The sequence below is a fragment of the Alosa pseudoharengus genome, unplaced genomic scaffold (genome assembly GCF_046254945.1).
Source record: "Alosa pseudoharengus isolate Yale_2024_CS ecotype anadromous, Long Island Sound unplaced genomic scaffold, YU_APseudo_1.1 YU_APseudo_1.1_scf_19, whole genome shotgun sequence".
Classification (NCBI taxonomy): domain Eukaryota; kingdom Metazoa; phylum Chordata; class Actinopteri; order Clupeiformes; family Clupeidae; genus Alosa; species Alosa pseudoharengus.
In genome coordinates, this window is record NW_027468657.1 from 14,751,865 (window position 1) to 14,768,654 (window position 16,790).

The following is a 16,790-nucleotide window of genomic DNA, read 5'->3' on the forward strand; positions in this document are numbered from 1 at the left end:
TCAAACATTGCTTCCTAGATAATGTGAATTCCAAGCTACAAAACTGAAGTAATTCTAAGGACTGACAATTATATGAATGTGATAAAGACAGGATTTGAACAGAAATATTTTACAGGCTTTTGGTTTTGGGACCCATTCTTGATTAAGACAATGTTTTAACAAAATATGAGATGGTGCAGCAAGAACCTTAGATGATTTAACCTGGAATGACCCATTGCATATACTTAAATGTCTGCCACTATGTCTTTGGATTTCCCTCTTCTTATTCAGGTCTGTAACATACCGATTACAGGGCTCTGCGGTTCTTCAGCTCTCCTCTTCCTTCCTCCACTGCGGTCACTGCTATACTTAAGCCAGTTCTTAATGTGGCTGTCGCACTCGCTGGCAGTGATATTTTGCGCTGCCGCAGCACCTGAACAGGTAACAGTTCTTGATCATTGAAAATACAATGCACTATTTCCAGGAGAATCAAAAAGTGTCTATTAAGCACACTGTATTTAATTTTTCTTTTACAATGACAGCAATGCAGTGGCATTCAGACACCTCTTATAGCTGCAGTGATTTTTAAAGCTGCAAAAGCCTTCTTTTGGCCTCCTCGGCCAAGCCAATTGTATTGGGTTGCCAGTGTGTCTGTGATGAGGTGACGCATTATTCTCCTGACCGCGTCCCCAGCATTCATCCCACCAAGTGCTGTAAGGTGTGTTGTCTACAGATAAGAACAGAAATGTACAGATGTATATAGATTTTATACAGTTAAGAACAAAATTATTCATACCCCTGGCAAATATTAATTTAATGTTGATTTTCTCTCGACCAATATGTTTGTTCTGACTGAAAATGAAACTGCCACATGTCAAAAGGTTGCTTGACAATGTGGTAGAAACATGGAAATAGAAGCATTTTCATCTTTTTTTTTACATATGTATGAATTTTGTGTCCAAAATTATTCATACCTTTTTTTAGATAATGACTGGAAAGCCTTGTTTGGCTGTATGTTTTGGATCATTGTGTGGTTTAATGGCCCGATGCCGCCTATTGGGACGGGTTTCTCGGCAGACTGCCTGATTTTTTTTCCTCCAAAAATCTTACTGTAGCCCCTTGTTTTAGTGTTACCATTTACTTTGAGAAGGTCACCAGGTCCCATTGTCTGGAAAAAAACACCCCAAGCTAATACATTTCTATAATAGCTATTCTGCACTGTGGATATGGTGTTTTGATGGTTGACATTTGCAGCACATCCCAAAATGGACCACTTGGTCATCATGGATGCTGATCATGGATCACTCTTCTTAAAATGCACAACTCTGCTTAACCTTTTATAAGGACACACCTGAACAAAGAATATAGCTTTTGCTTGATTTTTAAATGGTTATGAACTAGGTTTCCAGACTAGATCTCCCTGAAATAAGATCTAGGTGGGCGGGGCTAGGCTAGCTGTCTAGAATCATTGTGAAGACATTGAGAGGCTTGGTATGTATTATGAGAACCATTTTGAGAGCTGTGATGACAAATAAACATGCTTCCAGTGATTATTTAAAAAGGGTATGAATAATTTTGGACATGCCATTTTTCATAAAAATGTTCAAAAAATATGAAAACTGATTCTACCACATTATCTTACAACATTTAGCCATGTAGAAGTGTCATTTTCAAACATATTGGTCAAGAGAAAATTAACATTAAATCAATATTTGCCAGGGGTATGAATACTTTTGTTCTTAACTGTATAGAATGTGTACTGTTGACAAAACATAATGCAGTTGGTTCCAAAGTATTCAACCAACGTGAAATTTTTCACCATGTTGTGGTCATCAATGTAGTCAAATACATACCATAGCTTTCTCCTGTGCTTTCTCTAATAACACATTCTCCACTCTCCTCAGATGTTCTTGTGTCTGAATTGGGAATGTGAATTCCTCTGGTAGAGAGGGCGCTGCTTGTGCTGGCTGCTTCTTAGCCAGGGCCTGGAGAAGGAGGGTGTTCTGGCGCACTTGCGCCTTTATCTCCTCCAAGGCCCTGAAAATTAGCTGGTCACGCTCTATAGGTAAGAAAGGTTTAATAGAAAAACAGAAACATTTCACATTGCTTTAGAAAGTGTTGTGACTTAAATGATTATGTTACACAAATGATATCATCAGTCATGTTGCAGACCAGCAAAATGTTTTGTACCGAATGTGTTTGTCACAGGCTGTGAGTAGGAGGTAGTGGGAGCACTCAAGACCGATGAAAACACCGGTGGTGGCTGGAGTACAGGCTGGAGTACAGGTAGCTGTTTGGAGGAGCCTGGTTTCGCAGGTGGTTTCACTGGTTGTTTCGCTGGTTGTTTTGCTGGTTGCTGGTTGGCGATGGAATGGCGTGGCTGAGGTAGAGCTTCAAACTGCTCCACCACTTTGGCAGAGGGCCTGCAGTATGACAACAGGACAACACCACAGGTATTAAAACATCAGTGAATCTTAGACTTTTGTTAATTTGTGTACTGTACGGTTCTTACATTCTAGGCCTTCTGAAACTTTCATCCTCAGAAGTGAGGGAGTCTTTCTTGGTGGCCCTCACCAGTTTCTTCCTGGCCGCTTCATAAGAATCTGTATTTGAGGGAAACATTTGTTAAACAAGGAACCATATTGCAGCATGTATAGAAATGAAATGAAGTTGCATTATGATGAATCATGTTATCTCTCTCTCTCTCTCTCTCTCTCTCTCTCTCTCTCTCTCTTTCTTTCTCTCTGTGTTTGTTTACAGGAGGGTCTCACCATATTTCTTCAGTACCCTGACAAAGAACTCCCCCCATGTCTCATCAGGATCCTCCTGATTCTGGACAGCCACCTTACCCCGTTGCATACTTTTGTATGGTGGCCAGAACGACACTTTTTGGTCGACACTCAGCCAGCTTGTGGGCACCACTTCAACCTCATTCTTTTCCGTAAATAGTACAATTGCGAACATGATCTGTAAACTGAAATGATGAACAGATGAACTTAGCTTTAACTAACTAACTTATTTATTTATTTATTTATTTATTTATTTATTACTAACTAACTAACTTATTTATTCATTTATTTATTTATTACTAACTAAATTATTTATTTATTTATTTATTTATTTATTTATTTATTTATTACTAACTAACTCATTTATTTATTTATTTATTTATTTATTTATTATGTATGGTTCAGTCGGTATATTGCAAAGCCATGTTTGACAGGCATTGCAACCATTTTGGCATCAATGGTTTTCTCTGACAAAGCCACCACCTCTACAGACAGTCCTTGAACAAAAGCAATATTCAAATTGAGGGAGTCAACTGGGGATGTGAAAAACGACTGTCTGTTTAAAAATTTCCGTCCCAAAAACTGTGTGCAGCCATCAGCATTGAACATTTTTTCAATTCTGAATATGCTGTGCCCACTCAAAACTATGTTGTTAGGCGCATGGACTGATAAAAAGAATTTGGGACAGGTGTAGTGAGAGAGTAGACTGTGCAACACTGGACTGACATTGACTGACTGACTGACACTGCTGTTTAGTTTTTGTTCAGCGATGCGTTTTACAATTTGCTGCAAAGGTTGGTTTGGCTTTCTGATCTTTCTTTTCAGTTGATGCAGAAAGTTTTCGAAAGGAAAGGCAGAAATTCTCTGCAAGGGGCCAAATTTTCTGACATCGTCTGCCAGGTGGATTAAGCTATGGACATTGTACACAATGAAATCGCCATAAATCACAGAGAAGTTTTGGACAAAGACTCTGATCACCTTCTCGGCGTAATCACAGTATGTTTTTGACAGCTGTGGGCTGCATAGAATGGTTATGCCCACATGCAGAAGGAGGAAGTGATCGTACATAACATCAGGCAGTTCGTTTTTGAGAGCAATGGGACCCGTATACAAAAGAAATGTCCGAAATTCAGTTGCTTTCCAACGGTCCACCTCTGTTAGGGATCTCCCTCTTCTATTGAACTCTTTTGGCAAGCTTTTTCCAAGTTCCACTATTTTTTGTGATATTGATGTTATTGTTCGGTTGCCAATTCTTGTGGGTAGTGGGCCTCGCATCCACAACCAAATGAGCTTTCTCACTACTCCCAAACACACTAAGTGCATGTAATCGAGCACAAATTGGGAGACCATGCCAATGTTGATGTCAGTGAGGGGACTTTCACCATCCTTGTGGTGATCACTTTGTAATTTGGCCTTAAAGCTCTCGTCTGTACGTGGTGCCGCCATTGTCTCAGGGAAGTTTAATCTGTTATTGCACCAAACACCCTCCTGAACACACCTCTCGCAGCCGTAATACGAATTATGATATTTTATGTTTTTGAGGAATGCTCTTGCTGGTGCATCGCATACAAAGGCCGAAATGATTATTTTGTGATTTTGTTGGTACATAACACCACTTGAGGAGATGACTGACATCTCCTCCACAAAATCGGAGAGATACTCTGCCAAATTTGATGGTTTTTTAAACCCAGAGTATAATGCCACAACGAAGGGAATTTGGTCTGGGTCTTCTTCAATTAATGCCAATATTGGCCAGAATTGGTTATTGCTACTTTTAAAAAGTGGCATGCCATCAATATTGATTTGCAGGTGGAGTGTTTGAGCGATTGTTAGGGTGGGACTGTCCTGCATCCTCACCAATACACCTTTAGCTAATCCAAAATAGTGCATGGAGCCCCCTGCTTTTTCTTCCACCTCTATGCTTTTAGGAGTTGACAAAAGTGTCCGACCATCTTTTGGGAGATCTGCATCGGGCAGGTGTTTGTTAAGGACAGCAAGAAGACTTGAAAGATGGCTGATTGGTGTGTTTGTTTCCACTGCCCACGCCTTTAAATCGTCACGTAATTTAATGTTGTCATATTCCTCATCAGGACTGTCAATGTCAATGTCAAAGTCCTCGTCTTGCATACAGTAATCGATATTTTGGATTTCCTCCAGACCACAGGTGGCGCTTATGTCCTCTAAACTAGAGCTAGTACTAACGTTACACCAGTCTCCTCCATCACAGCTGTCTAACGTTTCCGTCCCTGACATGTAGGAGTCGGAGCCATGGTCGGAGCAGTCGGAGTCGTGAGTAACGCTAACTTTTTCCACATTAAGTGATTGTAGCATAGAGACAATGGCCTCTGTATTTTTTTTTGTATGCCGTCTTAAAGACCTTTTTGATAGCAATTTGTTGCTCTCTGCCATTATTGTGACAGACAATAGCGTAAAGTTTACTAGATAACTGTTAGCATCAAGCAAGCTATAGCAGCTAGCGATATAGCTAACGTTAACGTAACCGTTTTCAGCTAACTTTAGCGAGCGAATCCGACTAACGCTAATTTACACAGTTATCGTTCTTGGTTTATGGTGTTGCGGTCTTGAAAGTGACCTTATAACCACTACTTTACCTGAATGTTGACCAAAACACCACAGTGTCTAATGTTAGACCAAAGTCTGTCGTTGGCGATCCCAGGTGAATTGAAAATCAGTTGATTTCAGTTAACTTTTATTCATACGCGCGCAGGTGTGTGTGTTACATCATAAGCACGAGAGCAACCTATATGTTCTATATTGTTGATGAACACAGTGGACCTTTTAACCTGTAATGTGTAGTGTAGCCTACAGTTTTTTTCTCCTACTCTCTCTGTGTGTGTGTGTGTGTGTGTGTGTGCTTTCAGACTCTGGAAAAATGTACTTATGAGGGCTTTATTTCCTTGAAGGTAACTATATTACACCCCCAGACACACACACATCAGTAGTCCTATGAGCTATGAGATGTCAGATTGTGTGTGTTGACACTGGAGGCACACTCACCTGTCTTATGTTCTTCAATGGAGGCTGAGGATGATGAAGACACTGTCTGTATGCTTGGAGTTGTGAGGGGAATTCTTGTAAACATGCACTACCAAAGTTTTAGCCTGATGAGCCAGACCTCACATCTTGATGTAGGACCATTCGCAGTGCTCAGTCCAAGGGGCGGGATAAACGGTTGTCTTTCAAATTCCCTCTGCACGCAATAGGATAGTGCTACAACCATGCATTTTCCCACCAGCGGAGCTAGTTGTTCAAACTTTTGCCAATTTAAACAAAGCTTAACTCGTGTCACGCTGTTCGCCAGCAGCAGCATCCATCTTCTTTGTTTTCAAGTAGCAGGGAATTCACGCAGAACAGTCGCAACTATGCCATCATTATGTTAAGTCCGCTTACTGATTCTATACACGATGTGATTGGCCTGACTGAAGTTGAATTTTTCCAACTCGCAAGCCAACGGAGAGTTGCTAGACTACCCTGGCAGCAAATTACATCACCTTGGCCGCTAGGGTGCGTCTAGATTTCTAGGCTACCAAAGTTTGGGATCACTTAGAAATTTCCATTCCACTCCATTATAGACAAAATACCAGCTGAGATCAATTACATTGTTTTTTTGTTTTTTTAATCAGTGCAACAGTTTTCAGGTTACACAGTATGCGCTTACATAATTGCAAAAGTGTTCTCTACTATTGTAGAAAGAAATGTCTTATCTCTAATGCAATATTTACATTGCCCATTATCAGCAACCATTCATCCAATGTTCCAAAGGCACATTCTGTTTACTAATATATAATTTCTCTGTTTCAGTAGCATCTGTTTCCTGTTACCAGCGTAACACAACACAGACTGTTTTTCTGCCGTGTATTCAGGGCACAGGCAGCTAGCGGATAGTGAGGCGATGTTTTAGCTTAGAAACTGCGTGACATGTCAACAACGTTTGTATTTACTTGTCACAGCCTGGCATACTGTGTTCATTATTCCATACATCTGATGTGTAGGCTAACTGCTGAACTATGAGGTCCGACAAGGGACCAGGGCTATAGGCTACAGTCAGGGCTACCCTGCTGAAAAAAAACAGCCTGACCAGCTTAAGGTGGTTTGCTGGTTGACCAGCTTGTTTGACCACCCTATGATGGTTGACCTGCTAGACCAGCAAAACTCATGCGACAACATAGCTTCGGCTGGTTTACCCAGCTTGCGATGGTAATTCAGCTGGTTTTGCTTGTCGTATCATCTCAAGTCATTTTAGCTGGTGTTGCCGGTCTACATTGCTGATTTATCTGGCCATGCCAGGTTATGTTGGTCATTCTAGTAAACCAGTATGACCGCCTTACACACACAGTATGCACTTACATAATTGCAAAACTGTTCTCTACTGTTGTAGAAAGAAATGGCTTATTTTTAATGCAATATCTACATTGCCCATTATCAGCAACCATTTATCCAATGTTCTAAAAGCACACTCTGTTTACTAATCTAATATCATTTCTCTGTTTCAGAAGCATCCATTTCCTGTTGTTACCAGCACCATGCCATGTATGTCGCTCTGCATTATCCACATGTACACTGACCAATCACTGACTTGTTTCTTGCTGGGCATTTTTTATAACAGTGATAAACATTAAAAACATGAAAAGCATGAATATTTCTTTCAAACAACACAACTTGTGGTGAAGTCAGAGTATGCTTCCAATCAATCATTACACAACAGTGAAAAAAGTTCAAAATATAGTTTTCAATATAGATCGACAGATAGATACTTTATTGATCCCCAAGGGGAAATTCAATTCAATAAGAACCTAGACAAGATAAATTCATATATTGAAATTGGTCAATTGTTATTTCCATTGAATATTTTTATTTAAGTACACCAAGTAAGTACAGAAACCACTGTAAATGTGCCTTTGGCCTATTTGATCCATGCTTGCAAATACACACACCTTCAGCTGTGTTGCTGTGTGTGTGTGTTAGAGGGTGATTGACTAAATAGCACCACTGTACATTGTAAAATGAGTGTGACAAACATGTAATGCAACTTTTTTGTTTGTTTTTAAAATCCATGCTATCTATTTCTCTGTCTAATGTATATTTTTTTGTTTCTATCTGGTCCATTCAGGTGCTCTCTGCAGCTCAGAATGAGATTGGCTGGGACTTAATGGCACGCTACTGGGAAAGTGATTACTCACTCATGAGTGAAATAGTGATCTCGTATACTGTGAAATGCCAGTATTAAATAAATGATGGGCTTGTAAACATTGGGTTTGTGTCATGGTTTTCAGCAACAAACATACTTTACATGAAACTGTAAGATGACATTCACTTAAATTGTGAGTTATTAGGGGGAAGGCTGAAATCATTTGACAAATTAACTTTGTCTAATACAAAGATTTACTTGTTTGTATTAGGTGTAATTGCAGTGGCACATTATGATACACATTTAAATAATGCCCAGTCAGACATAAGGAATTTTCTATCAGAAAAACTTTATTGGACCATGGCAGTCATATTTTATGGTGAGGTCACGGGCAACTCCAACTGAAATATCTGATGTTACATGATTAGTGCTTGGATCTCATCTAGCCTATAACCAGAAAGTTGGACATCAGTTCCACCATGAATAGCCTAACTGCTTAACAGTTATACCCATTAGAGTGGAACTTCTAATGGGTGAGCTATAGTATACTTTTTGTTGGAGTTGCGATAGCTTGACCTATTTGGGAAATGCACTCTTTTTCAGTGACTTCTGTGGGTATACTTAGTTACTTATTGGTCATAGGAATAAGTTGGCTACTGCTTTTCTTGATTGCATGTGGGAAAACAAATATCCTAGTCTTACAAACAGAAGCAGGTATGTATAATCTACACACCTATGGCTGAAAAAGTTAAGGTTCATTTAGCAAATGTTATTTTGTAGTATTAAAAAAGATTGTTTTATAATTTATCACGTAATTAGCACGTTTAAGATAATCACTGCAGTTGCAAACAGCCGGTCGGTGGACTGCCGTTGGCGTGACTGTGTTTCAACGTTGTAAATCCTCTTGTTTTAAGAGGCCTTTAAGAGGTCTTACAAACTTCTAAAATTATCTCACAAATGCAATAAATAATAATAATAAATAATAAAACCCGAAATCTTGCGTTGTTGACATTCGCTGCAGTTGCAGCCAGTCGGTGGACTGCCGTTGGCGTGACTGTGTTTCAACGTTGTAGATCCTCTAAATATTTTTGTTTGACGCAGCTTGTCGCAGAACAATCCAACATTCTATATACAATTGCTTGAGGCGCTGCGGTTGTTGTGACATTGTTTCAACGTTGAAATTCCACCTCCGACACTGCCAACCAATGGCAACGTTGTGACAACGTGTGCTTGCTATCTGGGTAGAGGAGATTTAGATTTGGATTCAGAATGGACAGCCAGTACAAAGAATCAGAAGTGTGTATCATACACCATGAAACATCAAAAGAAGGTGATGAAATCTTTGGTCTTAAAGACTATGAATCCTGGAAAACATTGCTTGACGCAGCGAGTGAGAAACTGAAACTAAGTGAGAAACTATGCCCCTATTACAGATGTTGCTAAAGACCTTAGAGAAGAAGAAGTCCCAAGAATCCACTATCACAGAAAATGTCGGAGCCTCTTCACAATGAAAAGAGAATTAGAGACTCTGAAAAGGAAAGCCACAGAAAACATTACAGATGAAGCTAGAGAGAATAGCTTACCAAAAAAACCAAGTAGGAGATCTTCAGATGGAGCAAGAGTATATGATTCAATCTGCATTTTTTGTAATAAAGAGAAGTTCGTGAAGGGCTCCAAGTCCAAGGAAAAACTTTCACAAGCTGTAACATTAAATGCTGACCAAACACTAAGAGTATGTGCCTCCAAAAAAAGAGATGAAAAGATTCTAGCAGTAACAAGCAGAGATGTAGTTGCTGCAGAGGCCCACTATCATCATTCATGCTATAAGGTGTACACAAGAATCAAGAAAAACAAGCCCAAGAAGAACCAAGATAACGACGCAGAAACAGATGGTGATGAAGACTATAAAAGGATTGAAAGGGAAGCCTATAAAGACCTTTTCATGTATATCAGAACTGATATCATACCCAACAAAACAGTTGTACAGGTCACGTCTTTGGTCACAAAGCTCACATCATTCATGCTATCTGGTGGAGTTACAAGCCTGCGGGATTCAACAAAGAAGAACATGCGAAGGACGCTTGAAAATGAGCTGGGAAATTCTGTCGATATATTTCCAGATGACATAGGCAAATTGCTGATGGTTCCTCAAACTGTTACTAGAAGGGATGTTGTCTTGGAAAATCAAAATCTGCTGAGGGAACTCAATGTTTGGAGGGCCAAGTCAACCAATGTCAACAAGATCATAGATCAGACATCATCACATATCAGATCAATCATTAAACAGGAGATGACTGTGACCCCCTGGCCATTCCATCCGTCTGATGTGAAAGATATTGGTTATATCACCTTACCAGATCAACTAGAACGGCTTCTCGTTGGACTGCTCACTGGAAATCCTGACACCAAAACTCAAACACAGAAGATCACTGCTTTGGTTCAATCATTTAGTCAGGACATAATATACGCTGTCACAGGTGGTCAACATAAAACACCAAAGCACATTCTACTCACGTATGCTGTAAAAACACTGACGGGTAATACTGAGCTCATACAAACACTGAACAAGCTGGGGCATGGGGTGTCTTATTCCCTCCTTGAAGAGAACAACACTGCTCTTTGTCTCCAAAAACTAGCAACAGCCTCTAACCAAAGAGTTGTACTTCCAGCCTCCATCAAGCCTCATGTCTTTACCAATCTTGCATGGGATAATATTGATAGACTTGAGGAAACCCTCACTGGAAAGGGTACATCACACAGAGTTAATGGCATAGTGGTACAGGCCAATGTCTATGGACCACATCTGTCAAGAACTGATCTTCCACACATTGAGAAACAGAAGCAGAGATCAGTCACCATTGAAGACCAAGGCCTGGAAGTATATGTAGCAGGTGAGCAGGTTTATATAATAGATAATCATGTATCTATTTTATGTGTCCAATTTACTTGTGATGTACATTCCACATAAAGCATTCATTCATTCATTCATTCATCCAGGTGCACATGTGGGCCCACAACCTCTTCCAACCAGGGAACACTATATCCAGGAAACCAAGGAGGCTGCTCTTCTTGCAAGAAAGAAGACAATGGTGTGGGCACTTGCAAGGCAAACAGATCCAGAGAATCAGACAATCCCCAGCTGGACTGGTTTTAATATCAGCACCAGGGACCAGGAACCAATCTCACAAGATATTGTTGGGTATCTGCCAACCATCAACTCACCAGCCACAGAGTTGAACACTGTGTTTGAAATCCTGAAACAATCAGAGCTAATCAGGAGCTGCAACTAAAGACAATAGTTGTAGTCATGGATCAAGCGCTCTATGCAAAAGCTGCTGAGAGAACCTGGAAGCACAGAGAATGGTTCCCCAACATTCTTCTCAGGATGGGGACATTCCATACCATATGTAATGCCTTAGCCATCATAGGAAAGCGGTTTAGGGATGCTGGTCTAAAGGACATATGCATAGAGGCTGGAGTTGTTGCAGAGGGGTCCATCAATGGAGTCCTTGATGGTAAACACTATAACCGTGCAGTCAGGGTCCACAAGTACATCTCAGAAGCACTAATGAGACTTGCATGGGAAGAGTTCACACCCTGGGTTGAGAAAAATGCTCCAGAGAGGAGTGGGATGATCAAATCATTCTTGGAGGATGTGAAAGACATGACCAGTGACCTGAACCAAGAAAAGTTGACCAATCTGCTGCAAAGTCCACTCTCCGCTGAGCTAATAACCCTGTGGACAGACTTTCTAGAACACCTCTGTCACAACAATGGAGAGCTCTCTGGATTCTGGATGTCATACATTGACATGGTAGAGGATGTAGTACTTGGCCTTCTGCGTGCGTCTCGTGAGGGGGTGCTTTGCCTACGATAAGATGAATTATGCCAGGTACATTTCTTATGCATTTCTGTATGTTTGTTTATTCTGCATCGATTCAATTTGTAAAGATTGCTAGCCAAAATATTCAAATCAATCTCTCTCTCATCTCTCAGGTACCTGTCCCCTTACTTTGCTCAGATGACCAACCTCCAAGAGAAGTATCCTTCTGTGTATGAGGCCTTCAAGGCAGGCCAGTTCTCAGTGCAGCTGTCAAATAACAACACATTTGGGAGGATTCCTGTAGATCAGGCTATTGAAGTCACAGTGAATAAAGACACACAGACTCCTGGAGGCACATCACGGTTTAGCCTGAAAGCTGCTGCGGTCAGGCGTTACTACCTAACAGCTGAGCACCGCAGTGCATTCCTAGGACAGTTAAGGGAGATGCTACAAGGCAACAAATCACAGCTTTCTCATTCAGAGCTACAGTCACCAAGAATCCAGAAAGATGAGGAAGCAGTTTCAGCAGTGGTTAGCCTCATACAAGGATGGATAAACCCATTTGACGCTATATATCAATCAAAACATGCACAAGCAGACAAAACACAGTTTATACCCAACAGCAGTAGTCACATTAAATGCGGCCATAAAATGTTTAATACTGTAAACACGGACTGTGAGCACTCAATTTTGTTGTACATGTAGTATGGTGACAATAAAATATATTCTTATATATATATTCTTCTTAAAAGCGGGACCTCATAAGCATTTCTACGGCAAAGACAGCTCCCAAAGACATTGCCTCCGACCTGATGAGGGCATATGAGATTGGTGAGCAATGCAAACTTCAAGGATGAGAGACTAGACAAAGAAACACCAGCAAAGAAAGTCCACGACCCAATGAAAACCAACAAGCTGAAAACATGTGATATGTGTAAGAAGAGAGACATGTGATATGTGTAAGAAGAGAGAAGTGAAATCAAATGGTAGGGCAGTCATCTTGAAAGCAGACAGGTCTCTGTTTGGACGCATCATAGTGATGGCACAAGCACGTAGTCTTAACATGGAGGATATCCTTTCTCATCCTCTTGGTCCATTGCCTTGGGCACTCTCCACACCAGATGGACTGCTGAGAAAAACAAACAAAGCTACTTTGGCAACAGCCTTGCAGAAAAATGTAGCACTACAGGAGAAAAAAAAACTCTGCCACAGTGGTTGATGGTTGATAACGAGTGAAAGGTGATGAGGTGACTTTCAGAGATGTTGCCACAACAATCCTGGGTATGGCTCTGAGGAAAGGTAGTCAGAGTAGAAGAATAGATGTTGTGTTCGATACATACAAGCAGAACTCAATCAAAAATAGTGAAAGATCTCTACGGGGTGAAGAGACTGGTCATGAGTTGCAGGATATCACAAGCACACAGATGGTGAGGCAGTGGAGGAGCTTCCTGACCAAAGTGAATAACAAAACCAGTCTCATTAGCTTCATAGTGAATGAATGGAGGAAGCCAGAATACAGAGAAAAGCTACAGGAGAAGATTTTATATGCAACTGTGATTGACAAATGTTACAGAATCACATATCAAGACAGTGAGGAGGTGTCAACTCTTCAATGTCAACAAGAAGAAGCAGATGGACGACTACTTCTCCATGCCGCCCATGCTGCAAGAGAGGGATACCAATCCATAGTTATCTGTTCAGAAGACACAGATGTCTTTATCATGTCTTTAGCATTCTGTGTCAAGATTGAGGCCCCATTATTCCTGAAGTGTGGCACAAGGACCCGTACAAGGCTGGTAGCTATCAGGAAGGTTGCAGCCACTGTTGGCATGGACACTTGTAGGGCTCTCATTGGGTTGCACGCCTACACAGGATGTGACACTGTAAGCGCTTTTGCAGGCAAAAGGAAGACAAGGGCACTTACACTCCTGATGAACAACAAAGAAACACAAGACACATTCATGAAGTTGGGCCAGGAATGGGACCTCTCACCAGAACTGAGCAACAAACTGGAGGCATTTACATGTGTCCTCTATGCCCCAAAAGCATGAACCACCATAATCAACAAGCTCAGATACCACCTTTTCTGTGCAAAGAAAGGTGAAATCGAGAGTCATCAACTCCCACCGTGCAAGGATAGCTTCACACACTATTAAAATAGAATAGAGCGAATAGAATGGACAAATAGGATGGAGCCCTATGACGCTGTGCAGACACCTAATAGGGCTCCATCCTATTTGTCCATTCTATTTGCTCTATTCTATTTTGAAGACTTGTGCTGGCTTTAAGGCTCTCACAAATAAATAATATGGGCATATTATACATTTTATGAATCATCAGAGTGCCTTGAGTATTTTAGTTGTTGAATTGTGTGTCCCTGGTGTTCTTTCATGCCACAGGGATAAAAGAAAGCATACAGTTTAGGCGGAAATTGTGAGAAAACGTGTTATTTCTGGTTTAAAGAAGTCATGTGACCTCTGTGTTTGTCAGACAGATTCAGTACTGGGCTTAAATGAAAGCCTAAAAGGCCCCCTTTCCAATGATACCATACCAAGCACCATATTATAGAATATTGACAATATCTCAACCATGAGCCTAAATCAGATATACACCAGATTTCAAAAACGGAATTTATCTTAGGGGTTAGTAACTTCATGAGCTGAAAAAAGTGATTTCACTACCACCCCTGCACTGCTATCGTGATTTTTCTAGTACTAGGGGTGTATACCTTGCCAAAAAACAATGATAGCATTTGTCCCCCCGATGATACCGATCAACCCCCCTGGCTCATGGACTAGGACCTTTAATGGGTTAAGATCTTGCATGTGCCGTTTTCAGGTTATACCAAAAAGTCATTGGCAGCTTTTCATTTTCTAAGAAGAGGAATGTAGTAATTAAACCACCATGGAGTGTTTGGCCTGCAGCACATTCAGTGGTGTTGACTGAATGGATTCTTCTTATGTGGGACTGGAGAATGCTTGTGATGGCCTTGTCTCATCTTCCATAACATTTAGATATACTGTACCCTTGTGGTGTTAAGAGACTGCATGGACAAGGTTTTCATTGTCAGTGATAATCAGCTCAATGTTTATAGCATAATTTCCAGAAAGTTCAGCTAAACAGAACATAGTATCTGTTTCTATCACCTCTAAACAAGTAAGACTTTTATATCCTACATGCTTAAAGGAAACTAAGCATTTGCATGTAACATGAGATCTTCTTGCCATTTTACTCCTGTTTTATGTCACTGCATGATTGGTTGTGATTGTTGTAAAAATCACCAGTTCTTTTCAGTTTTTGTTTTTCTCATTTGGAATACCTGACTGGGATTCTAATTACAAATCAAGACAGGAGCAGTCAAACTGGAGAAACGCTTGTTTTGCTTTGTGTAATGGTTTGTGTCAAAGGCTATATGTTGACTAGAGAGAGACCAGGACACAGTTAATACCAAACCTACACATTTGGGCAAAGGTCCACGTAATGCGACTCTTATTTTCAGGTTGGGGTGTGTTACACTCTCTGCATCAGTACCTACCATGAATTCAAGTCAAGTCAAAACATGAATAGCATGTGACAAACATCCCTGTGAGTGCAGGCTGAATAACAAAGTTGTGCTCTTTAATCACATTTTGGCCATTGCCCAGGATACATAAACAATGCATATACAATGTGTGTTTAGAAGCGGTATCAGCATGACACAAGATATGCTAAAATGACATCAGTATTGAGTACAAGGGCAGGTCCCTGTGTCTTGTGAAGCTGGGATGACCCACAGCCGCAGATCTGGCCCTGAAACCAGCAATGGCAACAGATAAGGTTTATGCTCTCACGGCCTGACATTGTTGAACCACATTCTTCAAATGAAGACACACAGGCATCATAGACACAGATGTACTTGAATAGCCTAAACTATACAAGATTAGACTGCACTGACATTTACCCTATGCATTACCATAAGCATGTGTACTGTGTCCATCTCCAAAGATGTTTGCATGCTCTGCGTGTTGGGGTTCTATATAGGCCCTTTAACGCAGTAGTCATATATTTGTTTCAATAGGTCAGGACATCACCTGTTACTAGTCACCTAGTAGCAGTAAGAACACCTGAGACCGGTGAAGCTCCACCCTCACATACTTCCTGTATATCAGGAAACAAAAGCTAAAACAAGTGTGAACAGGTTCCAGTTAAGCGGTCACTATCCCTGGACAGACACAATGAGGGATTTTGATGAAGACACTGCATTTTTAGGAGACTGGGGGCCTTATCAAAAATTAATCTTCATTCTCCTGGGTCTCAGCAGCATCCCCAATGGATACGTGGGAATGGCCATGGTTTTCATGGCTGATATTCCTCCTCACCACTGCAGGCTTCCATTCCTGAACAGCAGCAGCTATGGGGGACCGGGCTACAATCTGTCCCTCCCGACCGAGGAGGTGAAAGGAGAGGTCATCCTGAGTCGTTGCAGACGCTATGCGGAACAGGGGGCTTTGGATGCCGGTTCTAACCAAAGCACAGAGCGCTGTCTGGATGGCTGGGTGTTCAGCAAGGAGAGATACGTGTCCACCATTGTGACTGAGGTGAGGCAGCATACTATCAGCCCATTAACGTACAGTAATTCCTACTACTATTACAGGTAGCTTAGCTCGTCTTTTTTCCCCCCATTTCAATGGCATGTGGTCTTGTGAGGCAGGAACAAACACACCTTTTGTTCCCACTGGCTTCCCAGGCTTTTGATTATGTTGGGTTGATAAAATATTGGAACAGCTTTTGTAGCAATATATTACCTACAGGGATCCATTTATATTAGCTATAGTTGTATTAGTAAGCTTGTTACAGCACATGTGAAGCTCCATGATGCCTCTTTAAATATACATGGGCAATGCATACGTACAACACAAGTGTGTATATTTGTCCTGTGCAGATGTAGTGAAAGCAATGTTATACAGTTTTTAAAAAACATATGGTCATGTGAAAGACAGTATCTGAAAACCATGCCTGCATGGCATCCTCGGCTGGTTTGTCCCTGATTAGCTTATGCCTTTGAGCAACG

General features: G+C 41.0%; 1 protein-coding gene across 1 annotated transcript in view; it reads left to right on the forward strand.

Moving 5' to 3' along the window:
• Window positions 1-15,897: 15,897 nt before the first annotated feature.
• The window catches only part of LOC143132344 (solute carrier family 22 member 4-like), a 36,247-nt gene continuing 35,354 nt past the window's right edge, over window positions 15,898-16,790 (forward strand). The window contains exon 1 of the mRNA XM_076291786.1: window positions 15,898-16,317. Coding sequence (XP_076147901.1) covers window positions 15,955-16,317 — 363 coding nt within the window. The 5' untranslated portion in view covers window positions 15,898-15,954. The remainder of the gene's footprint in view (window positions 16,318-16,790) is intronic.